The sequence below is a fragment of the Fistularia commersonii genome, chromosome 19, assembly GCF_037954325.1.
Source record: "Fistularia commersonii isolate RoL2024-O1a breed Wild chromosome 19, RoL_Fcom_v1.0, whole genome shotgun sequence".
Taxonomy (NCBI): Eukaryota; Metazoa; Chordata; class Actinopteri; order Syngnathiformes; family Fistulariidae; genus Fistularia; species Fistularia commersonii.
Window position 1 is genome coordinate 2,960,001 of NC_141302.1, and position 27,574 is coordinate 2,987,574.

Here is a 27,574-nt window from a genome sequence, read left to right on the forward strand (position 1 = left end):
ACAGTTTAGAAGTCACGGTCTGGGTAGTAGTAGTAGTAGTAGTAGTAGTAGTAGTAGTAGTAGGAGTAGTAGTAGTAGTAGTAGTACTCGCTGTATGGGGGGGGAGGGAATGGGGGGGCCCGCCTTTGCCAAAAGGTCTGCACGACACGACTCACGCCTCACGTTTCAAAACACAGAATAAAAGCATCGGTACAAGCTGGTAAAAAGACCCCCCCCCTGCCGCCGCCGCTGCCTCCCAAGGGTGTGTGTGTGTGTGTGTGTGTGTGTGTGTGTGTGTGTGTGTGTGTGTGTGTTGGGGGAGGGGGTCCTAAAAAGCAAAACCAAAAGTGAACAACTCACTGCAGCACATTTGAAAAAGAAAGTAAAAACAAAAAAAAAAAGTTTCATATATATAAAATAAAAACACTACAGTCCAGTCAGCTGCTAGCGAGGGGATTAGCCAAGCCTATACCGAGAAGATAGAGCACACACTGTATATCACGGCTGCACGTTTTGTGTTTGTTTTTTCTTTTTTTTTTTCCTCAAAGCTCCAGGGCGACCTTTGACCCCCAGCACCCCCCCACCCGCCTTTTTAGGCGTATGAAAAATAAATAAGAAAAGCAAAAATCGGGGATAATGAAAGGGCAGGGGACGCTTGTTTTTGTGATATCTGGCACCAATGGGGCCGGTGGTGTCGGGGTCTGTTTTAGAAAAAACATGAGCGTTGTTATGAAGGTGTTATTACACGATGAACGCGCAGCTAAAGTAAGCATAGCGGTGGCTAGCTTAATGCACGCCCATTGACATGAACACACGAAAGCGGCGATCATCTGCGTTAGCATCGCCGCGGTGTCATCGGGATTAGCGGCGGACTGTTATCATTTTTGTTAGCTAACACCGCTAGCTCCCACTCGCCTGCTGCAAAGTCAGAAATAGGGAATCTAGCATCGGCGCTAGCCGAGCGGCGAGGAGGGGGCTGCCCGCCGTGGCGTGGAGATGTTTTCCCTGATTTCCCCCGACTCGTCCTGGTAGGTTAAGATTGCACGGTGATGACTCGTTTAGAATTGCGCTATAACACTTTCTCTGTAAACACTCCACTCCATGAACTCACCTGGGGAAAAGGGGGTCACCTCCACTTTCCTGCAATATTGCTAGCAATTATCACTCAAAAGGAAAGGGAGGGGTCGCGGATCGTTGACATGGTACGAAAGTGTGTGTATGTGTGTGTGCGAACAAGCTTCACCCCTTGGACGCTCGGGGGTTTTCAAGAACGACCGTTATCGGGGGCACGTGTGATGTTCGCACAGGCGGTGAAGCCTCACGAATGTGTAATAACACATGCATAAGGAGTTGAACATGTGTAATAACACAGCAAAAGACTTTATACATGTGTAATAACATGCATAAAAGGCTCTGTGCATGTGTTGTAACACTTGTGTGAGATGTCTTACATGTGTTATAACACGTGCATAAGGCTTCATACATGTGTTATAACACCTACATAAGCCGGTATACATGTGTAATAACGCGTGCAAGACAACTGCATGACTGAATGGTTGTTCTCTCTGAAATGCTCATGATGAATATATCAAATCATGCATGTGTAATAACACATGCATCGGGCGTCATGCCTATGTAATAACACATGCGTAGGGCATTATACACGTGTAATAACACGTGTATTACACAACTGCATGACTGAATGGTTGTTCTTCTCTCTGAAATGTTCCCGACGAATATATCAAACCGAACGGAACCCCGTTTCTTCCACCCCCCGCCCGCCCGCCCGCCCGCCCGGTCGCCCGGAGCCTCAGTCGGACCACTCGTTCTCGTCGAGCTCGGAGTCGTCGTCGGACTCGCTGTACTCCACGGCGATGCGTCGCGACAAGATGGTGGCCACGTCGTTGCCCACCGGCTCCCGCTTGGCTTCCTGCTCCCGCTGCTCCTGCACCTTCCTCAGCTGGATCCCTGCACGGGGGGAGGGGGTGATAACGGTTTAGCACGTTAGCATGATAACACACACACACACACACACACGCACGCACGCACCTCTACGAATGGCGGCCAGCAGGTCGGAGCGGGCGTCGCTCATCGGGATCATGCCCATCATGGTGCTCTTCCTCGCCGACGGCGCGGCGTCCATCGCCGACTGGCCCGCGGCGGCGGCGTGCAGGGGCGAAGGGTGCGCCGGGTGACCCGCCGGGCCTCCCGGCGGAGGAGGGGGCGGGGCCGCCGGGGGCGCGCCCGACGGCGGGTGCGAGGGCGAGGGCACGTAGTTGGCCGGAGGCGGGGGAGGGGAAGGGGAGTAGGGGCGGGAGAGGGCGGAGGACGTCGGGGGGACCGCGGAGGCGGCGGCGGGCGGCGGCGCCGTGGTGGAGTCGAAGGCGGTCTGGGCCGAGGGGATGGTCGGCGGGGGAGGGGGCGGGGCCGGCGGGATGTAGTACTCCGGGATGGTGGAGGGCTGGCCGCTGAGGAGAGCAAGGAAACAGGAAGTGAGGTCATCGCAGACGGCAGGGGAGGTCTCATCGTCCCGTCGGACGCCGAGGGGCTTCTCTGATTGGCCGAGAGGGGGCGCGCAGTGGATGACCGGCGGTTTTAGGGTCGCGACCTCAGCCAGTGGGTTACCAGCTGAGTTGGGTTGAAGTTTATCGGCCTTGTTGGGTTTGTGAGTTTGACTTTTGTACGTCGTGTTTTTGGGTCTAATGTGTTTTTTTTTTTCTATTTGTATGATTTGCGTGATTGAGTGTATCAAGATTGGGTTTGCAGCTTTTTTGTTGGGTTTATTGGATATGTTGATTTTCTTGGTGCGGGTTGTCGGTTTTGTGCGTTTGAATGCATTGGGTTTGTTCAGGTTGTGTGTCTGAGTGGGTTTGTCGGTTTAAGTCGGTGGGTTTGTTGGGTCTCTTGGTTTGAGGTTGTTGGGTTTGAGAGTTTTGGGGTGGAAGGTTTGTTTGCATCGCTGGTTTTGCGCGTTTGTCAGGTTTATGTGTTGGAGTTTGTTGGTTTGATTTGTGAGTTTTAGAATATTGTGTATGTTGGGTTTGTTGGCTTTGCTGGTTTTGTGGGTCTGTCAGGTTTGCGTTTGTTGGTTGGTTTGTGTTGTCTTGGTTTGTGGGTTTGAGTTTGTTGGGTTTTTGTGTGTATTGTTGGTTGGAGTTTGACTTAAGTGGGTTTTTTATTTGTTTGTCATTTGGATTTGTTGGTTTTGGGTCGTCGGGCGCGTTTGTTTTGCGATTTGTCACATTTGTGGTGTGGAGTAGTTTATTATTATTGGGTTTATCGGTTCCAGCTTGTTGGTTTTGTGTGTCTGCGACCACTGGGCGTGTCCGGTTTGTGGTTGTTTTGCACTTGCTGGTGAAACACACGTCACCTCCGAGGATCTGGAGGTTTTCAGGTTGAGAAAAAAAAAAACCCAGAAACAACAATAAACAAAACAATAACAACAAGCCGAGCCCGAGCGTCGGCCTACCCGTGTCCGGCCCGGTAATCCTTCACCGACTGCTGCCGCGGCCCGTTCACCGTGGGATCTCCTCCCGGCTGCGCCCCGTGGCCCGACGGGGTTCGGCCCAGGGAGGCGGCGTGGCGCCCGGCCCCGGCGGCCGGCCCGGCGCCGGGGGGTTGGTTGGCGGGCCGGAGGCCGCGGTCCAGAGACTGCGTCTGGGCGGCGGCGCCGAGGTGGTCCCTGGCGTGGTGGTCGGCGGGATGAGCCACGGCGGATGCCTGGGCGGAGGGGTGGTTGGGGCTGGCGGGGTACGAGTCTGACGCCATTGACCTGTGCGTGCGACACACACACACATTAAAACAATATGGCCGCTGACACACACACACACACACATTATCACAGTGGTCATTAACCAACACTAAAACAAGTGTAATGATACACCAGCGAGCTAAAATGCTAGTTTTCATTTGTAGTGTATTTATAACAAACACGATCAAAAAACAACCATACAAATATTAAGAGAAGAAATAATATGTGAAATCATATCACATATGACTAATTACTAAATAATTACATGATATTGACAGATAACAGAAATTCATGATACAACCTGTGAAACTGATACATAAATATAAAAGGTTATTTTTTTGGTGCAAAAGTTTTATTTCTGTTATTTGACGGAATAACATGATAACGACAGACAAGAGCAATTCATGCTATGACGTGCTAAATGTTATATATTAATTGGAAATTTACCCATATAATGAAAAAAAAATCTACATTTTTTATAGAATATGTTGAATAATATGTTTTTTATTTGATATAATGATAATATTTTTATTTTATTTAATAATAATTAGTAATATTAGTAATAAAAGTAATAATAACAATAACAATAAAAATAATAATAATAATAATAATAATAAGGAAATTAATGTGTCTACCAGTATACACACACAATGCACATATCAAACTAATGGCACACATATAACCGGTTACTTAGCAAAATTATAATACTACTAAACCAATGCGGTAGGAAATGCATCCTGATAAGTTGGCTTGCAGTATAAAAAATAAAAATAAAATAATATTAGACTAATCATCCAATGAGGTAGGAAAAGTGTCCTATTATGATTATTATTTATTCATGTACATTATTATTATTAGTTATATTTTTGTTATATTGTTATAATGATTGTTATAAATTAATTAATTACAACTGTATAATTTTTATTATACAATATAATATAATATATTTCTTCCACTATATTTAACAGATGTGCTGATTGCAGAAAATGACGTGCACATCACATGTCCACCAGGGGGCAGCAAACACCACCTCTGACACTCGTAGACCTCGTTCGCTTGACAAGTTTGGTCTTCGGTGTGTGTTACGCTAGCATTTCGAGACAGAACACACACACACACACACACACACACACACACCCATACCTGCTGTCGGGGGACAGCGAGCCCTCGGAGGACATGCCGTGGTACGGCGAGGGTGTGAGCCTGGCGTCCGGCCTGAACTCCTTATCGTAGGCCAGGACGTTCCACTCCTGGCGGCGGTTTCGGGCTTTGCGGACCTGCGGTGACGCCGGGAGAGGCGGGGGGGGATTTATTGTACGTCGAAGATTATTTGTAATCCAACAACATCTTGACTTTTGAGGTGAATTCGTCCAGCGTGCGACGAGTAACTCAATATGTCGAATGAAATTCCCACGTTAGAGTGAATTGAAACGATATGAACCCGTTCCATCCCCTGTTTTTAAATAAGAAGATTATTAATAACAGAAAATGTGTAAGAAAATAATGAAGAATTAAGTGTTTGTATTTGTACAAGTAGTATTAAAGAGTTTTTTTTTTGTTTTTATTTAGTGCTCTGTCTAACTTAGCTTACTGACAACACACTTTGCTAACTTTGCTACACTTAATGGCTAAACTTGGCAACGGAGAGAGGCCGCTCGTCTTTTTAAAACCATCAAACCAGCTTTGAAAGATTCTTCTGACGCCTCGTCCGTCAACGTTCCCGCCGTCCGTTGCACCGAATCCCCGTAATCGTCTCCTGCCTTCCCGCGGACGACGCTCTCCGTCACCGCATCTCACCGACAACAACTCCACAACATGCACATGTTTTTCCATGATTCCCTCTGGGTTAGCTCGCGGCTAACAACGCGATCGTATCTCATTTGTGATTTAGTTTAAAAGCTGTATTTGGAGTGTTCTATTGGAAATAAGTAGGAGGAATATTGATTTTTTGATTAATTATGGCAAATGTACAGCGCATAATAATAAAGAGAGCACTTAAACAGCACAATAATTCATTTTGACTTGTTTTAAGGACGTTAAATCAACGTTGGATCAGCCTGTCGTGTCTTTTTACAATTTAATTTTGAGTGTGACTCCAAATCCAGACCTCCGTGGGTCCATACATTTCCTTTCCATTGATTATTTTTGTGTGATTTTGTTGTCGTCACATTCAGCTATGTAAGAACAAAGTATTTAATAAGAATATTTCATTCATTCACATCTATTATGCGTTATGTTGGTGATCTCTTAGCAGTATATATATATATATTTGCCATAATATACTCCACTATATTTGATTGAGTGCATCAAGCTAGTGATGCTAACATACATTACTTGGAGGTCAAATGAGTGCTGGCGTGCACGTGCACGCGCATATGCCCATACTGACCTTCTTCACCTCCCGGCCGGGGTCCTCCACCTGCCTCTGCTGCTCCTGGAGGAGGAACGTTCAGTCAGTAGCAGTTCATTTCACGTAAGGGAGGAGGGCTCTGTCACCGCAGGGTTAACAGAGCTAACTGCACACACACACACACACACACGCACACACACACACAGGCTAGCTACTTGCAAAGACACTGCAGCCAAACCAAACGTGGAAGATCGGAGCGAGGGTGAGGTGGCAAGCGAATGCATCGTGACACACACAAATCAGGGGTGTGTAAGCACGCGCGCGCGCGTGTGTGTGTGTGTATGTGCATGTATGTGTGCGTATGTGTGTGTGCATGTATGTGTGTGTGTGTGGCCCATCTGCGATATGGTAGACATGAATGTGTGATGGTGAGGTGTAGCAGGGGTGTGGAGGTGGGGGGGCAGGAGAGGTCAGGGGTCAAGGGTTGTCTTACGGAGATGGACAGGGGGCTCCTGGGTGGGGCCTGTCTGGAGTGGGGCCTGTCAGGGTGGGCCGGACAGCCCTATGGAAACATGGGAGAAAGACAAGCTGGTGCATTAGGACGAGAGGGGGGAAAGGGGGTCCCTGAGCCTCCTTAAGGAGTCGAGAAGGTTCTCTCCAGGTTCGAAGGGGAACGGAGGTTAATGTGAGCAGAGATGGACGAAGCGCGAGGAAGTGTACAGCAGCAGCAGGTGTTCAAGGGGTGGGGGTCCTACTACCGCAGAAAAAGAGGAAATCCCTCCGTTTTTATTTATCTACCTCTCCAGGTGGACCCGAGTTTGTGTAGTAAGAAGGAAACGCCACTGGAAGTCAGCGTTTGCCCACAGCTGCATTGCAGGACTGCTTTTAGAGAAAAGACTACAAACATGGCGGGGGGTTAGCTTAAATCCTACCCACGTGGGTTGTTTTCCCCTTAAAAATTGTAGTTTTTTGCCCCCGGCCTCCGTCGCCCTGCCTACCGCGGTGACCAACCCGCCCGGCTGCTGCTGTAACTAGTAACCGGTAACCAGTAACCAGCCATGATGGGCGAAACGTGCGGTCGCGTCGACCAGCTAATGGAAAGAAGCTGCTGGAAATAAACAACTGCTAATTAGCAAATTAAAAGCAGAAGATGATTTACATCAAAGCAACAACAACGTTCATGAGCACTCGGACGCACCATGCTAACGCACACACACACACACACACACACACACACACACATGCTCATACACACACGCACGCACACGCCAATGCCTCCGCCGCACCTTCTGCCGCCTCTTCTCCTTGCGCTTGTCCTCGGTGGCCTGCAGCATCTTCTCCTTCCACAGGTTGAAGAAGTAGGAGGGGTCGGTGTAGAACTTCAGGGCGTCCTTCTTGTCGTCCCTGGTCAGAAGAAGAGGAGGTCAGAAGAAGAGGAGGAGGAAGGTGCCTTCAGCAAGAGACACCGGAGTACCGCACCAAACGCCGAATCCATGCTAAGGGCTAAATACTTGCTAGCTGGTTACATCGATGATGACCTTACTTCCTGTCTGTGCGTAGCTTACGAATCCAGGTGGCTAACTTCCTGTTAGCCGCCACAAAAATAATGCATTTCCTCCTGCTGAGCGCACCTGTATGGGCTGAGGATGTTGAGGGGCGGGGGTTTGTCGCAGCGGTGGTACATCTCCACCACCGGGTTGGGCACAGAGGTCCTCGACACCACCTGCTGGTCCTGGATGGTGCTGCTCTTGAAGGCCTTCCTCATGTTGATGTCCTGCAGGGAGACTGGAGGGACAGAAGGGGTGTTAGCGAATGCTCCTAGCGTCCCGAGCTAATGTGTGCAGCTTCATCGCGGCCTCGGTGGTGTCCACACACACACACACACACTCTTTGTCTTTGGACCATGATCAGCTACAGATGCCACAGACCACTATTCATTATGCTAAGCTAATTTTTAGAAGCTTCATCATAAAGCGTTCACAAGACATGCTTCATGTAAAACAGACAGATGGACCTTGTACTACTGGAGTCTTATACTGCCAAATACTGCCATTCCTTATGCTAAGCTAACTAGCAGGAAATTGGAGTTTTGGTCCATGAGCTCTTTCTGGATAATTCATATTTTATGGCTTATAAATTTTGAAATGCATAGGAAGATCATCATGGAGTGTTTTCAATTTGGATAGAGGTTGGCTAGGGATATCATAGACTGACATTCATTATGCTAAGCTAATGTTATTTCCATGGCCTGTTTCTGGAATATTCATATTTTATGTCAGATAAATATTTTCCGATGTACAAATACACAAGAAAATAGTTTTGGAGTGTTTTGATTTTTGACTGCCATTAGTAATGCTAAGCTAACTAGCGAGAGGTGAGAATGTGTTTTTGCACAACACATAAAAAGCATTTTAGAGGCAAAAATGGTAAAATATAACACATACAGGAGTGTTTTATCTCGGGAGAAAGGTCAGCTACAAAAATCATAAACTTACCGTCATTATGCTAAGCTAACTCTTTCTCTGTGGCCTGTTTCTGAAATATTCATACTATTTGTCAGATAAATATTTTCTGATGTAAAAATGCACAGGAAAATAGTTTTGGAGTGTTTTGACTTAGGAATTCCATTCTAAATGCTAAGCTAACCAGTTAAAGGGGGGAAACTGTTTTTTTTTTTTTTTTTCCAGGCACATAAAACGCATTTAGAGGCAAAAATGGTCAAATGTAACACATATGGGAGTGTTTTAACTTGGGACTGAGGGTCAGCTTTGGATCCCAGAGACTTAGATTCACTATGCTAAGCTACAAAGTGAGAGGTGAGAAAGTGTTTTTGAGTGACATAAAAAAGCATTTTCGAGGCAAAAATGGTTAAATATAACACGTAAGGGAGTGTTTTATCTCGGGACTGAGGTCAGCTACAGATACCATAGAATTACCTTCAATATGCTAAGCTAACTCTTTTTCCATGGCCTGTTTCTGAAAGATTCATACTTATTTTCTGATGAACAAAATGCGCAGGAAAATAGTTTTGGAGTGTTGTGACTTTGGACTGCCATTCGTTATGCTAAGCTAACTAGCGGAAGGTCAGAAACGGTTTTTGCATGCCTTAAAAAAGCTTTTAAGAGGCAAACATGGTAAAATATAACACAGGAGTGTTTTATCTCAGGACTGAGGTCAGCTACAAATACCACACACCGCCGTTTGTTATGCTAAGCTAAGTGAGCATCTTGGTCTGTGAGCTGTTTCCAGACAACACTTAGTAAAGTATTTCTATGTCATAAATGATTTCAAAACCATTTGTTTTCACAATATTCCAAGGCGCTTGTTTACGGAACGGCGGGAGATACCATTACAATGATAGGGGGGGGCTGAACCATTTCTAGTCCCACAGGGGGGTCAGAGGAGGTTAGTAAAGTGCTAACATGGCAAGTGTTGTTACTTAACACAGCAGGGTAAAAGAAGTGAGTTGTGTTTTATAAATCGCTATTACATAATTTATTATTAAAAGACAAGTTTGAGGTTGAATGGATATTAATACATTTAAGAAGAATAAAAAACAAGATAACATTGTCTGTCACGATTCTAAGTCTGTCTTATTTTCCTTAAAATCCTGTATTATGTAAATTTATTGACTGCAGAGTAAACAGATTATTGAACATGATGTATGTACACACACACATACACACACACACACACATGCATGCATGCACGCACACACACTGTGATAACAGGACACAGATTATAGTTAAAGCTTGTTGCATGAGTGTGTGTGTGTGTGTTTAGGTTTAGTATGCATGCAGAGATGCAAAGTGTTGTAAACCGACACTGCCAAACGTTAAAATGCCAAATAGTATGTGTGTGTGAGATTGGCGGCATGATGCAACAGTGCATTTGTGTGTTTCTCTCTGTGTGTGTGTGTGTGTGTGTGTGTGTGTGAGAGAGAGAGAGAGAGAGAATGGCATCGTGAAACAAAATACTTCTAGATATGTGACAGTCCTTTAACCAGAGTGGAGATTTAATGCTGCGGCTGTTGATGATCCACCAGATGGCTGCATGTAGGCACACACACACACACACACACACACACACACACACACACACACACACACACACACACACACACACACACACACACACACAATTCATCTCCTTGTCATACATTGACCTAATAGGCAACTTTCAAAATCAATGGTGTGAGCATGTGTGTGTGTGTGTGTGTGTGTGTGTGTGTGTGTGTGTGTGTGTTTGTGTGCGTGTGTGTGCATGCTCCCTTCCTGTGGTGTGAGCAGGGGATGGATTGTTCCTGCGAAGTTAACACATATATTCGCTAAAACATCAGAGCATCAACACGGATTAACCCTGTCTGACACTGTGTGTATTTGTGTGTGTGTGTGTGAGTGTATGTGTGTGTGTGTGTGTGTGTGTGGGTGTGTAGCAGCATCAGATTAAAACACGGCGCTCTGTTAGGTTTCACTCCTGCAAACGCTCACTCCTCAAAAACCTCCAGCGGTTGCTAGTTTAATCCGTGTGTGTGTCTGTGTGTGTGTGTGAGTGTGTATGGTGTATGTATGTGTGTGAGTGTGTGTGAGTGTGTGTGCTGCACCCCTGTCTTCCCGGTGTTTGATCATGCCTTCCTGAGCTTCTGTCCCTGCAGCCGAATGAATAATCCAAAAAACTAGCAGCTAATGCAACTTTTATCCACACGCATCTTCAAAGAGAGCCCTCGCGCGCGCACACACACACACACACACACACACACACACACACACACACACACACACACACACACACAGGTCTTGCTCCTCTTGCTGCAATTTGCAAGCATATAAATGTGTAATTACTGCTAATAAGCAGCTAATTAGTGTGCAGACCTGTTTCTTGTTTGGTTTATTTTATCATTTTATGTATTTATTATATATATATATATATATATGTATATACGGCAGTGAAAAAATTTATATATATATATATATATATATATGTATATACGGCAGTGAAAAAATTTATATATATATATATATATGTTCTTTTTTTCTGCCATGATCAATCAGAAATCAAATATTTCTCCAACTCTTTTCAATAAGATGAAATAGAAGCTTTTTAAACTAAATCAATCGTGCATTGCATCAACAATTTCCTTCAACATTAATAAAGTTGTTCTCATGTCATCTCATCTCATGGATTTATATTGTGTGTAATTATTGCATAATTACAGATGTATAATGCTTTTTTTTAAATGTTAAAAACTGGGATGCACCTTTTTATTTAATAATTTTAACTAGAAATTTTCACCAGAGATTCTTTATTCCTTCACAGGTTTCCTGAAATTGATATTAAATTAAGATAGTTTTGCTCAATACGGCCGGAGAATGAAAAACAAAAAAAAATCACAACTAATAAACATATTTGAAATATGAAATATAAGTAAATTCAATAAAATTTAATTTAATCTGACTTGGGCGAGTGGTTTCGGGGGATTTTCTTTTGTCTGAAATTGTCAGAGAGTGTGGGAAAAATGCGACTGAGTGTTTCTCCAGGCATCGCCATGGAGACAAGCCATGTTCAACTTCCAGTCAAAAAAAAAAAAAAAAAAGAAATAAATAAAAGGAAAACAAACCGCAGAAATAAATATATCCAAAGGTCGAAATCCTCCTCTTTCCGCCCCCCCCATCCATCCATCCATCAAAAGAGAGACGGAGAAACAGAAGCGAGGGATGACGGAGGAGGAGGAGGAGGAAGGAGGGATGAAGAGGGAGGGATGAAGGACTGCTGAGCTTTTCCTTTTCATCCCCGCTGCTCCGTCTGAGCTGAAAAAGACTGCTGCAGAATGACTTGGCAGTCTGAGGAGGACGGAGGGAGCGAGCGAGGGAGCGAGGAAGAGGAAGAAAGAGGGAGGGATGAGAAGGAAGGAGAGATGGAGGGATGAGGAAAGATGGAGGGATGAGAAGGAAGGAGAGATGGAGGGATGACGGACAGAGATTCCACCCTGAAGACCAAACTAACCCACAAACTAGTCCATCATTGACAGTCTGACGATCAATACCCGATATATACTCCATCAATACCCAACATATATTTGATCAATACCTGATATATGTATTCCATCAATACCTGATTTATACCCCATCAATACATATCCGATCAATACCCAATCAGTACCTGATGTACTGTATACCCTATCAATACCCGCTTTATGTCCAATCGACAGAGGATCAATACTTGATTTATATCATATCAATACTTGACAAATATCTGATTAATACCTGATACCTGACACACACACACACACACACATACACAGGTCTTTAAACACACACAGTAAGATAACCGCAGCAGAGTTATCTTATCAATAAATGATCAGCGAAGCCTATTAAAATGCGGTGGGGAGCATTGAGATGAGCATGTGCACGTGCGCGCAAACACACACACACACACACACACACACACACACACACACACACACACACATTGAATCACATGCTTTAAAAAAATGTACTCACATACAAAGGGTCGGGGGCTTGTTTGCTCCCGTACACAGATGCACACACACACAACCACACACACACACACACATACATACACACACACACACACAACCACACACACACACACACACACATACACACACACACACACAATAGGTACTGGGGCTTGTTTGCTCCCATACACAGATGCACATGCACACACATACACACGCACGCACACACCCACCCACCCACACACACACACACACACACACACTAAAGCTTCTCACATGTTCACACGTGCGCAGAAACACACGCTCCCAGCAGACTGGCAACAATCCAGAGCTGTGTGGAAAACACCTGAAAGAGCTTGAATATCTGACACACACACACACACACACACACACACACACACACACACACACACACACATGCGCGTACCCTCCTCCACGGTGGAGTCCAGCTGGGTGACTTTGACGGCCAGCTGGTCCACCCTCTCCTGCAGGCTGCTCATCCTCAGGTAGAAGCTATTGGCCTCGTTGAAAAGCTCCCCGAAGATGTCCTCGGCGTGGCGGCCTGCGGGGGGTGCGCACGTACACGTGCACAGATGCATCAGTTTAATGTCACACACACACACACACACACACATATACACACTGAGAACGGGGCGGTCGAAATTCCCACCGCCTTCGAACGCAAAGCCTCTCGTAGCTCGTCGATGGCAGCGTTTGGATCATGTTGCCATGACAACGGGCGAAGGAGATCGAAACGACCGGAGAATCACGAAGACGAGATTAAACGAGCGCCGGATTTGAACCGGCGACGGGAGAAAAGAACGACCCGGTCGTCATGTGGTCTGGCCAGCAGGGGGCGCTGCAGAGATGCTAATGTTAGTTAGCACGGCGCTAGCGCACAGAAAAGGCTTTTTTTTGATTGACAGCCCAATTTGTCGGCAAACCGCATCGGCTAACAGCACTGAATTCATTCATTCACTCATTCATTTTTTAGTTTTCCTCTGAATTCAGTGTCTGGAGAGCTTGTCAGAAACAATATTAGCAAATAGCAACGCTTTCTGAATGAATGTATTAGTTCATTCATTCATTCATTCATTGTTTGTTTACGTCTGAAAGGCTTAAAGCTCAATTTGTCAGAATCCACATTAGCGAATAGCACTGCAATAAATGAATGAATTCATTTATTTATTCATTCATCGATTCATTTATTTATTTTGTTTTCTTGAAGAGATTTGAGCTCAGTTTGCCAGCAAGCACATTGGGAAATAGGAATGTTTTATCATATTATTCGATTAATTATTAATTCATCCATTCATTCATTTTGTTTTATTTTGAATTCAGTGCATGAGGAGCTTTGAGCTCAGTTTGTCAGAAAATGTATTGGCAATTAGCAATGATATATTTTATCGTATTAATTTTGTTTTCTTGTGAATTCAGTGTCTGAAGAGCCTCCAACTCAATTTGCCATCAACCACATTTGGAAATAGGAATGTTTCATTTTATTAATTCATCCATCCATTCATTCATTCATTCATTCATCCTTTCATTTTTTTTTCTAATTCAGTGGCTTCAAGCTCAATTTGTTGGAAAATTTATTGGCAAATAGCAGTGATTTTATGAATTCATTCATCAATAATTTTATATTCTCACGAATTCAGTGTCTGCAGAGCTTCGCGCTCAATTTGCCAGCAACTATAATAGCAAACATCACCATTTTAAATTGTTTATTCATTCATTCTGAAATGCTTCCATGACACGTTAGCATTCTCGACGTGTTAGCTTAGCGTTCCTTGAATGCACCACCGAGTACTCACTGAGGCCGCCCAGCTGCTTGATGATGGCGGCCAGGGTGCTGTTGGTGACGCACTCCAGCTCGCTGGTCACGCCGTCGGGCAGCGCCCCGCGGCACAGGTGCCGGGGCTCGATGTTCCTCTTCACCAACGGCATTCTGGTCTACGGGAAAAACAGAAAGTCTCCATGGTGACGCTCCGTCAAATCAGATCCCTTAGCAAAGCTAGCCGCTACTGCGCTAACGTGCATTTAACACCGGCCCTGCAGAGAAGGCCCAAGGCGAGAGGGGGAACTGGGGGGAGGGGTCTGCTGTGCAGTCGGCCATCGCAACGATTAATGTCAGCGTGTTCGGGGACGAGCCAAGAGCCAAATGAGGCAGAAAGAATTTTTAAATGGTGTTAATGAGTTGAAACTGTAGCCAAAAAAAAAAAAAAAAAAAAAAAACACAGGGGAGAAGGGGGGGGCGCTACGAGAGGACGGAGGGCGACAGGAAAAGAGGGAGAAAAATTGAGAAAAGCAGGTGGGATGTGTGAAAGCGCTAACATGGTTGTGGTGTCGGTCGTGGTAACAGGAAGTCACGCGCCGCCAAAATAAAAGCACTTGACTCTCCGTCAACCCGGGGACTTCCTGTTAGAGTCTGCCCGGTGACAGGAAGTCACACCCCGCTAAAATAAAGGTACTTGACACTTATTAACTCCCCCTGGTTCTATATGTTTACATTTTAGCGGTAAAATGAGTTAGCAGGAAGTCACACGTTGTCTGCGACTTCAAGATGAGTACAGTGTAGAGAAAGTAAGGTCACATGGCTGACATCTTGAACCTGATTGGATGACACCAATTTTGAAACCAGAGCCAAAATGGCCGCCTGTTTTTGTCAGTTCTTTTTTATGTGAGCCGAAATCCAATGGCTTTCCCCTGATGCAACCAGCAGGAGGTGAGACATGGGGGGGTGAACACACACACACACACACACACACACACACACACACACACACACACACACACACACACAGCAGGAAACTGCTGCTCCTCCCTATGTGGTTCAGGTGTGTTATTTTCGGGACCAGATTTTGTGCAAGAGGTGCACCTGTGTGTCACATGCTCATCTGCACGCCTCTGCGTGTGTGTGTGTGTGTGTGTGTGTGTGTGTGTGTGTGTGTGTGTGCGCGCGTGTTTGCTTTCCTCACACTCTTCCAACACTGCTAATATAATCCCTGATGCAATCAGGATTTCTAGGAAGACCCAGGAGGAAAAACACAGAATTGCAACATTCGGCCAAAGTGCACGTGTGTGTGTGTGTGTGTGTGTGTGTGTGGTCAACGTCCGTGTAAAGAAACGCTCTTTCTGCCCTGAATTCTAATGGTTTCTTCCTCGGTCTTGATAGAAGTCTGATGGAGAGGCGTGCACGCGCTTACAGACACACACACATATTTGCGCGCGCGCACACACACACACACACACACACACACACAAACACACCAGAGCAGACGACGCAGTGCTAAAATATAAAAGAAAAATGAATACCACAAAATACTCTGGACATTGTTATTGTACTCCACTGAGAGTACAAATACTCTAAAGGTAAGGAAGACGCCGCCATTTTATTTTTAAATCACCGCGTGTCTGCATGCATCCCATAATATTTCCATCCAGGCCGTCAGCTGGAATTAAAAGGGACTACTTTGCCCCCCCCCCACTACCTCTAACAGCTTCTGACATTCAATTCCATAAACTACCTCGGACGGCACCGGCTTGTCCTCCATTCTGTAAATAATCTAACAACCAGGGTGTTTAATAATGCACACACACACACACACACACACACACACACACACACACACACACACACACAGGCATCCGCCAGCGCCGCCTCTCACCAGGACAGGATCCTTCGCCCTGAATCCCCCCCTGCGGCGAACGAGGTGTTCCTACGCATTGTGCAGGTATGCATGCATGCATGCGTACGTGTGTGTGTGTGTGTGTGTGTGTGTGTGTGTGTGTATGTGTGTTTGTGTTGGATGCCAATGTGCGCTGCAGGTCCCAGGCCATTTACTCTCATTCCTATGGTGTAGCTCTAACATGCATGATATGATGTGGATCCACCCACACACACACACACACACACACACACACACACACACACACACACACACACACTGGTCCTTAAGTGCACTCAGGTCAGCCGTGGGGGGGTTGAAAGGGCAATACCGACTCGGTTCCTCTGCACTCTTGACACAGGAAGGAAGCGCGGCGGTGCAGATAATGGCGTTTTCCCGCCTTTGACGGTGAATCCCGGAGCGAGATCCTTTGTGGGATCCTGAGACGCGGCTGCGGGAAAAAAAAAAAAAACGAGGCCGGGTAAGTTTAGCGCACGCGTGTCGGCCTCTGCCGTGCTCAGACTGAAAATAAGCCGCGTAAAACACGCAAAAACACATGGCTGGGTTGGAGTCCCTGTTCTTCTGGGTGCGACAGGTGTAGCGTTAGCGTTAGCGTTAGCATCTGTTCCTGTTTTCTATCCCGCCTTCCGCAAGGAGGTCGTCGGTTTGATTTCTCCCTCGAGTTCCTCCAGGTTCTCCTTGAATAATTCTCCTTAAATGGCTGCACGCCTCCATCACGGGTGTCAAACTCATTTTCACCGAGGGTCACATCCGCATAATGCTTGCTACTTCTTCTTCTTCTTCTTCTTTCGGCTTTTCCCGTCAGGGGTCGCCACAGCGAGTCAACTTTCTCCATCTAACCCTATTCTCCGTATCTTCCTCTCTCACACCAGCTACCTTCATATCCTCTCTCACTACGTCCATAAATCTTCTCTTTGGTCTTCCTCCAGACCTCTTGCCTGGCAGCTCCAATTCCAGCATCCGTCTACCAATATATTCTCTATCTCTTCTCTGTACATGACCGAACCATCTCAGTCTGGCTTCTCTGACCTTCTCTCCAAAACATCGAACATGTGCCGTTCCTCTGATAGACTCATTCCTGATCCTATCCATCCTGGTCACTCCCAAAGAGAACCTCAACATCTTCATCTCTGCAACCTCTCGTTCTGCCTGCTGTCTTTTGGTCATTGGAACAGTTTCTAGTCCAAACATCATCGCTGGTCTCACCACTGTCTTGTACACCTTTCCTTTTATTCTGGCTGAAAGTCTTCTATCACATAGTACCCCTGACACTTTTCTCCACCCATTCCAACCTGCTTGGACCCGTCTCTTCACCTCTTTTCCACACTCTCCGTTGCTCTGGACTGTTGACCCTAAGTACCTGAAATCCTCCAGCTTCTTGATCTCCACTCCCTGTAGCCTCACCGCTCCACCCGAGTTCCTCTCATTCACACACATATATTCTGTCTTGCTGCGACTAACTTTCATTCCTCTCCTTTCCAGAGCATACCTCCACCTCTCTAGATTTTCCTCTACCTGTTTTCTGCTCTCACTACAGATCACAATGTCATCTGCAAACATCATGGTCCATGGGGATTCCTGTCTAACCTCATCTGTCAGCCTGTCCATCACCATTGCGAACAAGAAGGGGCTCAGAGCTGATCCCTGATGGAGTCCCACCTCCACCTTGAACTTCTCGGTTACCCCTACAGCACACCGTACCAGTGTCTCACAGCTAGCATACATGTCCTGCACCAGTCTAACATACTTCTCTGCCACTCCAGACTTCCTCATACAATACCAGAGCTCCTCTCTTGGCATCCTGTCATATGCTTTTTCTAGGTCTACAAAAACGCAATGCAACTCCCTCTGGCCTTCTCTGTACTTTTCTATTAGCATTCTCAACGCAAATACTGCGTCTGTAGTATTTGCTTGCTAATGCAACGCATAATGCTTGCTACATGTAACGGAAACAGTATAAATGTAACTGAATCTAATGTAAATAAATGTAACTACTACTTAATGTTAAATTACTGTAATTTTTATTACTCATTCAAATTCAAAATGTTATGTATGTGTTTGCATAGATGTAAAAAAAGTGTTTTTATACTTGGGTTACCGAACACACATGACATCATCGATCAATGATCAAACTATCCAAGTGAATTAAGGATGATATAATTTTATACTAATGTCAATTTGTTTGGGGCCGGACCAGTAAAATCATTACCTAGAAGTAACACTAAGTCCAAATTTTTCCTTTGTTTTAGTGTAAAGGAGGTAAACAGGTAAATTATAAAAATCTTTCTATGTAATGAGATGTTCCTCTAAAAAAAATACATGACAAATTAATATTAAAAATGAATATTAAAAAAATAATTGATGAAATTACAGCCTAAAAATATCGTTGATTGATGAATAAAAAAACAAAAATTACTTTTTCATGATATTCTGATATTTTGAGATAGGATTTTTGATTTTTTCTTAAGATATAAGCCATAATCAGCAATATTAAAATAATAAAGGGCTTGTAATATGTCAGTGATTTTTATAGAAATAACAAAAGAAAAGATCGTTTCAACAATGTCACTAGACCTTTTTTTCATCAAAAATGAAAGCCCCGCGTTCCCCTCAGGACTACAACTCCCATCATCCCCAGCTGTTAGCCGCTAATATTAGCCGTGTTTTCCCCAGTTTCTTTTTTTTTTTTTTTTTTGCCAGTGGACAGAATAGACTGCGCGAGCGAGAGAGGAAGGGGGACTACCAGGACGCCGAGGAGGCGAGAGAGAGAGAGGGATAGAAAGTGTGTCATGGAGCCAGGGGTGGGTTGTCATGGCAACGCACTCAGGAATCCGCTCACAAGTGGAGCTCGACGGTGAGGAAGAGGAGGATCGACGACGACCGCGTTGAATTATTTCCAAGTGTTTTTTTTTCAGAGTTAGAGGGCAAAAATGGAGGAGAGGAGGAAGAAAAGTCCAGCTTTCATCAGCCGGTCGATTTTGAAGCGGTCAGAGGACAAACGTGCAAACGTGCAAACGTGCAAACGTGCAAACGTGCAAATGTGCAAACGTGCAAATGTGCAAGCCTCTTCTTCTCCCTCCTCATTGCCTTCCTCAGGCTGTGAGAACATAATTACTTTTGTAATCAGATAAGACTGATCCAAAGCTGACTGAGGCCTGTTTGTGCGAAGGTGCTGAGTGTTGGACTGACACACACACACACACAAACACACACACACACACACACACACACACACACACACACACACACTCTTAAACTGTTCTGCAATTCATCTCCCTATCTACTAAGCTTGTGCATTACAGACAAACAGGGAGGACCTATCGTAGCATGTGTGTGTATGGGTGTGTGTATGGGTGTGTGTTCACGTGTCTGTGTGTGTGTGTGTAAGAGGGGAGGATAAAGGATGGGTATTAATTACTCCCCTAAACCCAACGCAGCAGCGTTCCTACTGGTGAGTGGCAAAGTAGCAGCTAATGCTATTACCGCGCCGTCTGCTCGACCCTTGCTTTAACCCGCGTGCACACACAAACACACACACACACACACACACACACACACACACACACACACACTTGCATGCATCTTTCCTGGGGCTGCAGACACAACTAAGCATGTCCCAGACTGTTCAGAGAAAGGTTAGCGAGCCCCTGCCCCCAAACATGTACAAGGGAACCTTCATAATCACATAGAATTAGCTCTCTGCGGTAGCTAATAGGAACGATAAGTCCCGGTTGCCATGGCGACGTAATCAGCCGATACACACACTGCACCGCGTGATGAAGCGAACCGGCGTTCTTCGTCACAGGGATGCGCAGGGGAGCCGGGTTGAAGTAAACGAAGAGAAAAAAAAATGCCCGTAGCGCTAGCTAGTGAGCTAGCGAGTGAGCTAGCTGGTAGCAAATCTGCGCAGTCTCTGATTTGCTAACACAGCGGTTCAGTGAATTACCGGTTGTTGGGATGAATCTCGGTTCCGGCGGTGAAGATGAGGAGAGCCGTGCGCCTGCGGGGCCGCGACGCCGGAGCTAATTAGCGCTCGGCCGCGCAGCTCATGCGTGGCATCGAGGCGTGAAGGGCGCGCGACTGAACGGGGCCACTGGGTCACTTTCCGGCATAAACGGAATCACAACCGGCGGTTCGGAGATTAACCCGAGAGAAAGGCGTCGTCATCTCGAGTTAGCCGCAATAAACCGTCCATAGCGGTTTGGAATTTGAGATACGTAAAAGGCGGTTAGCTCGAGCCTGACAGTCGAAATAGGGGGCAAAGTGATCCCACAGCCATCGCCTGCAGAGGCCGGATCTGAGAAGCTCCCCGGCTGGTCCCGGGCCAAACCCGGGCCAACAAAAGGCAGCAGAACCAACAGGACCCGCAGGGCCGGATGCCCCGAAACAAAATAACCATCCCCCCTTCCCTCCGGGGCGCCGGCGGCGAGAGCGCCCTCGCCGCTTGGCTCTATAAAACAGCCATTTTGAAACAAAACATGCTTGTTTGGAGCTAAAACACACACACACACACACACACTGCCATCCTAAAGCCTACTTCTACCCCCCTATTCTTTGATATCTGAATGAGCTGACGCTCCCGGGTTTGAATCCTTTGTACCGAAATGATCACAATTATACCCTCCCACCTCCGCCTTCCTCTTAAAGCCGAATAAAAACAGTGTTTTTCGCACTATAAGGCGCATTTAAAATCCTTACATTTACTCAAAAATCATCCGTGCGCCTTATGTATCAATTCTTGTTGTGCTTACTGACCTCCAACCAATTCTATCTCGGGTACATTTCGCTTTATATGCCGTATATTTTGTCATGTGCCTTATAGTCCCTAAAATACGGCGTGCAAAGTGCGACGGTTTGTTCACAACCTGACAGATGAAACGAACATTACAGAAATGAAGATTTAGGGTTCCGAATTAAAAAAAAATCGGCGCAAGCGATTGGATTTGTCCGTTTTCCTCGTCTACGTTTTCTTGTAAAACACGGGTTCGCTTTTCCCTTCTCCCGGACTGACAGGTATAAACGTATTATCTCAGATCCGTGTCGTTTTTCCGTTCCCTTGCGGATTTCCGGGATGTTTCAGCCAAATTTCACCTTCTAAAAATATAGTTTTCATCATTTTATCATTTATTCATTCTTTTTAACTGTTTGTTTGACATTCCGGCCCAAACGTTTGTCTCTGTGGGGAAACATGGAGAATGGAACGAAGGGGGGGGGATTTTTGGATCGGCTCACATAGCATGGGCGATAAATGCGACGCACGGGAGCTGCATTCAGGCTTGTGTGTGTGTGTGTGTGTGTGTGTGTGTGTGTGTGTGTGTGTTGTGAGAACCCTCCCGTGCCCCCTCCTGACCCCATCTCTCACAATTAAATGTGTCGGCCTCAGCGCGATTGCAACAAGTCATCCGGCACGACCATGTGACCTCCCGCTCTGTCTCCTCTCACACACACACACACACACACACACACACAGTAAACTGGGTCTACTGGTGAGGGGCTGGTGGAGCACGGGTGGGTGGGGATGGAAGCAGGGCGACGGGTTGTGTCACATCGGCCCAGTTTCCCAAGCCTGGACACACACACACACACACACACAGACACACACACACACACTGTCAGGTGTGGCGTCTTGATAATTTTTTTGGCATTGTCTAATTTATTAACACCTGCAGTTCCATGGTTGGCCACTAGGGGGTGCTACTGAGTTACTAACGCATCGAAGTACTACACACCGTGGAAGAAGTACTTGTGGTACTTCCTGGTACAGGATACTACAGTATTTACAGTACAGGGTACTTCGAAGGCCTTGTTTCTCCTCGAACGCACGACGTGGAGCGGATGGCTACTGAGCGCGCTCCACGGGGAGGAGGCGTGGCTTGTTTCAAGAGGGACCGGATTTCAAGATGGCGGCGGACGGAAAAATGGGGTTTGTTTATCCGGATTTCCGACTCGTGCCGCCATTTTGGCGGCGGCGAGTGTTTCCTCTCATTGAAAGGGACGGAACGTTACGTTCTGGGAACCGAAAGAGCCGACAGCTTCCTTTTAAGGACAGGCTTTAAATAAAACGACGAGAAAACATGGCGCCGCTCCCTGGAGTCAAAACACCGTGTGTGTGTGTGTGTGTGTGTGTGTGTGTGTGTGTGTGTGTGTGTGTGTGTGTGTGTGTGTGTGTGTGTGAATGCATGTTTCCTGCTCCGCCGTCTTCCTCGCCTTCCTCGATAACTGGCTTATGTAAGAAATCAGCGCAAGCTTGTCTGAGCACCGTCTCTCGTGAATAAAAGTGAACTCACGTGCACACGCACACTAACACACAAAACCAATTATCTAATCGGGACTCTAAAAAGAGACTCGGAGATATACTTCTTCATGTACGAGATTCGCAAGTCGCCTTGGGCTCGTGATGTACTATTACACATGTTATTACATGTTATTATATGTTATTAACAGTGAGTGTTATTACACATGTTATAACATGCTATTATCAGTTAGGGTTATTATACAATATCAACATTTACCGTTATTACACATGTATTACATGTTATTACACATTATGAACAGTTACTGTTATTACATATGTTATTATACGATATTAACAGTTACTGTTATTACACATGTTATTACATGTTATTCATGTTATTAATTGTCAGTGTTATAACCCATGTTATTACATGGTTATAACACTGTAATTACACAGGCTATTACACTTTATTAACAGTGTGTTATTATACAGCGTCCCATCTGTGACAGATCGTTGCCGATTTTGCAGGAGGGAAAACATGTCTCGATCAACGCAGGATGATTTTTGTTGAAATTGCAAGAAAACACATTTTCGACCAGCAAACCAGTAAGCTGCAAGGAAAATGTCTTTATGTTGAAAAATATTTCTTTGACAATCATCAACAAATCCATGACCGATGTTTTCTAGATTTCTGCGCAAGACGGACGGAAAGTGCAAGAATGTTTCGGTGAGGCGATTTTTTAATTCGACAGCTCGTTCTTACAAAGCGCGTGGTCACGAACTCGGTCGCCGCCGCCATGTTTGTTATCGTCTGAGAAGAAACTTGCAACCATGGCAACGGAAGAAGAAACACGTTTGGAAGCTGAAGGTGAACGAATGTGGGATTTTTAAAACTATTTTTGGTTAAAGAGGTTTTTGTGGGGCTGCTCCATGCACCTGCGGATTAATAAAAAAAGTGACCTTAAAGGTCAAGTGGAGATGGAGGAAAGATGGAATCTAATTTATATATATATTTATTTATATATACTAAAAAAAAAAAAATTACATTTAATTTAAAAAAATACACAAATCGGCCAGAAAAGGGACTCAAAATTAAAAAAAAACGAATGCTAATGTGGTCGGAAAATCGGCAGGAAAAGAACCCCGATTTATTAAAATTAAATTAGGACACACAAGAAATGATTTCAGTTACTGAGCAATTAGCGCACACACACACACACACACACACACACACACACACACACACACGCACAAGCAGCATTTCCCACGTCCAAAAGGTGCGCGGTGGTGCGTTCAAGGACCTTGAACGTCTCAACGTCTCATCAGCCCCGAACCCCCCATACACACACTTACACACACACACACTTACACACACACGCGCGCGCAAAAAGACGCGCACAAACACGCACACCACCCCTCCCACCCCCGGGCAGGTGCGCATCAATGGCACTCTCGGTATTCCGGTGTCGCCCAGCCCTCATCGCACACACACACACACACACACACACACACACACACACACACACACACACTAGGTGCAGCCCCGGCGTGTTCGTTACCTGTCAAATCCGACGACGTGCGCGTCCGACCGGTGACACGCCGAGGATGAAGATGAGGAAAGATGGAGGAGCTTCTAATTGTCAAACGCGCGGTACCGCACGTCTATGTGTGTGTGTGTGTGTGTGTGTGTGTGTTTGCGTGTGCGTGTACGCGCACGACGCGACAACAAAAACGCGCCCTCCGCACGCCGACGATCAGATTGACCCCCCCAAACACACCCACCGCCTTCCCATCACGTCACCTTCTTCCTCTCTTTTTTTCTCCTCTTCTTCTCCTCCTTTTCTTCACCTCCTCTTCTTCTTCTCCTTCTTCTTCTCCTTCTTCTCGACCGGATCCAGTCGGTTCAGCTGCTCATTCCAGCCCCTCCATGATCCGCAGAGGAGGATGGATGGATGGATGGATGGATGGATGGATGGAGGGATGGAGGGAGGGAGAGAGAGGGGGAGGGTGGAGGAGGAGGAGGAGGAGGTGGAGAGAGCGGCCCTTTGAAGTGCGGAAATCTGGGTCCCTTCTCGCCAGCCAGCTGCGTGGAGTGGATTTATGTCGTTTCCAAGGCAGCGTCCGTCGACCTGCAGGGGGAGTCAAGCTGCATTTGTTAAATACGCTAACTACTTCCGGTGAAATTTCAAAATAAAACCCATCGAACAGGTTGGAGAGAAAACCGGTTGGTTGGTTTATTACTTAGTTTATTAACATGTTCATCCTGAATCAAGATTTTTAAGTGACATTGTGCAGGCACAGTTTAATTAAATAATGAGCGTTCTCGGCTCGGAGCATGTAAAGGTTTTTATAAAAATAAATATGAATAGACAAGTTATTTACACGGTGTGTAGTTATATACAGGACCGTCTCAGAAAATTAGAATAGTGTGATAAAGTTCTTTATCTTCTGCAAATTACTTTTTGATGATATTCTAATATTTTGAGGTAGGATTTCAGTTTTCTTAAGATGTAAGCCATAATCAGCAATATTAAAATAATAAAAGGCTTGCAATATTTCAGTTGATTTGTAATGAATCCAGAATGTATGTTTTGTAATTAGAAGACAAAGAACTTTATCACAATATTCTAATTTTCTGAGATAGTCCTATACATGATGGGGATGGTATGAATTATATTTTAAGATAAGGATAAGATAAACTGTATTGATCCCCATAGGGGAAATTATTTTGGAACAGCAGTGTCACAGTTATAGTATCAATAAATATGAATATAAATATAAATAAAGATAGCAAAAGACCACAAATAAGTAGGCAGCAGAGAGAACAACAACATCATCAAAGATAAGAATGAACAACAGAATGGGAAAAAAGATAGACAACCAAAACAACAACAACAACAAAAACAGAGTGACATTACTAATGACAAAAATAAATAAAAATAAGTAGGATGTGAATGGGGTGACACCGACGAGGATAAAAATGAACGGACTGGAAAAAAAAATTGGGATCATGATTATAATTGTCACTTGATGACAACAAGCTTCAAATGATCGATATTGATTATATAGCTATATTAAGATAAAACCAATGCAATAGAATATAAAACTTTAGAACACCCGTGTCAAACTCATGGCCCGCGGGCCAAATGGGGCAAAACAAATGGGAGAAAACATGGCTAATATTAGCGACTAGCGGCTGGGGTAGATGGGAGTTGTAGTCCTCAGAGGAAAATTTTTATTATTCCATGCCCTTTCGAATTCTTTTTAAATCAGCTTGCAGGGAATCCACATCAATGCCATTTTCAACAAAAGATTTTGAAAAAAAAAAAAAAAAAGAATCCGAGTTATTTAACTTTAAGGAGCAGTTATTTTTTTTTATATTAGGTTACATTTAGTTACATATACAGGGCTGTCTCAGAAAATTAGAATATTGTGATAAAGCTCTTTATCTTCTGTAATGGAATTAAAAAAACAAAAATGACTTTTTCATGATATTCTATTTTGAGATAGGATTTTTGAGTTTTCCTACGACGTAAGCCATAATCAGCAATATCAAAATAATAAAAGGCTTGCAATATTTCATTTGATTTGAAATGAATCCAGAATGTATGACATTTTTGTTTTTGTAATTGCATTACAGAAGATAAAGAACTTTATCACAATATTCAAATTTTCTGAGAGAGTCCTGTATACATGTGGCCCTTGGTGAAAATGAGTTTGACGGAAAAAAATAACTTGAATCTCTGAACTGGAACTTAGTAATTCACTCTGTTGAAATAGGAGTCCATCCCAATAGATATTTTTGAGAAATAAGAGAAAATCATTAAAATTTCCGCGAGAGAACAAGGGGGAGCAAACAAGAATGTGCAAAAAGTAGCTTGAAATGACCTCGATTTGACAATCCACAGACACGTTTTCACTAAAGGACCCAAAATAAGTTTGCAAAAAAACAAAAAAGGGGTGAATAAGTAGTGATTAAAAGCCCTTTGGCATTACAAGAAAATCTGGTATTTAATTTTGAAATACGTTGATGCTCACTGTCGGTATTCGCTGTCCCTATTAACCTGCGCTTGATGTGACTGTCATGCTGCGCATGCGTGTTCCGAAGAGCTCCGAGCACCCCCGGTGATAGCCGAAGGCCTTGAAAAAGGGGAGGGTGGGCGGTCTCCGGACCTGTTTTAAAATAAAATACAAATTAAATACATGAATAAATAAAACACTCATTTAGTGCTCATACGCTTCCGAACCGAATTATTGGTTTATAAATGTAAAATAAATTTACGCCATACATCTATCTGTCAATCCGTGCAGCTGCTACGCTCGCTTTTGCCACAAAATGGCGCCATTGCACCGGTAAACGGGCCTCTTCCGCCCGCCGCTGTCCGCGGTGCTGAATCCTCCGTCGGAGACCTGGATGTGCGCGTCTCCGTCCGCGTTGTTGTTACATTACAGATTACATTCTCGTGTGGGATTATCTGTAAAATGTTTATATTAAGACTTTCATTGCAGGATTAAACATAACAGAACACTGTTCCAGCAAACATCAAGCTAACAAGGCTAACGGTGTCTTTGCATTAGCGTGCTAACGATAAGCTAAAACCGAGCAAACATGGGAAATGTTAATGTGAAGCTACGTAGCTGTTAACAGAAGTCAAAGCAGAACGCTAAGATATTCTCTTTATGAAATTACCTAAAGTGCCTACCTAAAGCAAGTAGCTTTCTCTACCCATCGCAGAATGCTAACCAACACATATTCTGATGAAAATTGACTACGTTACTGCACTGCCATTACCCCAAGCCATGAGAATTAGCTACCCATAGCAGAATGCTAACATATTATCTTGGTAAAATTGTTTCAGCTACCTGCAGTGCCCATGCTAACTTTTACCTGAAACATTTAAATTTTGCTACCTGTAGTAAAATGCAAACAATTTCTCCACGGGAAATTGTCTTAGCTACCTGCAATGCTCATCTTAGTGGCCGCCCAAAAGCAATATGCTAACAATTTAGCTTGGGAGGCTCGGGTTTCAGTGGTGAGATTTCTATCATAACATACATCATAACATACATCAGTAACCAAGTTTAAAGGAAC

General features: G+C 44.9%; 1 protein-coding gene across 8 annotated transcripts in view; it reads right to left on the bottom strand.

Moving 5' to 3' along the window:
- LOC147223443 (actin-binding protein WASF3) overlaps window positions 1–24,565 on the bottom strand; it is a 24,656-nt gene extending 91 nt beyond the window's left edge. The window contains exons 1-12 of one of the 8 annotated variants that reach the window (XM_086165715.1): window positions 24,284–24,510; window positions 16,562–16,677; window positions 14,373–14,511; window positions 12,986–13,120; window positions 7,712–7,865; window positions 7,367–7,484; window positions 6,574–6,642; window positions 6,120–6,164; window positions 4,874–5,007; window positions 3,449–3,751; window positions 2,029–2,447; window positions 1–1,947 (exon numbers count right to left, since the gene is read on the bottom strand). The exon at window positions 1–1,947 is cut by the window's left edge and continues 91 nt beyond it. In XM_086165715.1, the coding sequence (XP_086021841.1) occupies window positions 1,790–1,947; window positions 2,029–2,447; window positions 3,449–3,751; window positions 4,874–5,007; window positions 6,120–6,164; window positions 6,574–6,642; window positions 7,367–7,484; window positions 7,712–7,865; window positions 12,986–13,120; window positions 14,373–14,505 (1,668 nt within the window). In that variant the 5' untranslated portion in view covers window positions 14,506–14,511; window positions 16,562–16,677; window positions 24,284–24,510 and the 3' untranslated portion in view covers window positions 1–1,789. Of the gene's footprint in view, window positions 1,948–2,028; window positions 2,448–3,448; window positions 3,752–4,873; window positions 5,008–6,119; window positions 6,165–6,573; window positions 6,643–7,366; window positions 7,485–7,711; window positions 7,866–12,985; window positions 13,121–14,372; window positions 16,353–16,561; window positions 16,678–20,193; window positions 20,761–24,041; window positions 24,134–24,283 lie in introns of those variants that run through there. The other 7 variants (XM_086165713.1, XM_086165719.1, XM_086165717.1 and 4 more) reach the window with 7 other exon arrangements.
- Between the last annotated feature and the right edge of the window lie 3,009 nt (window positions 24,566–27,574).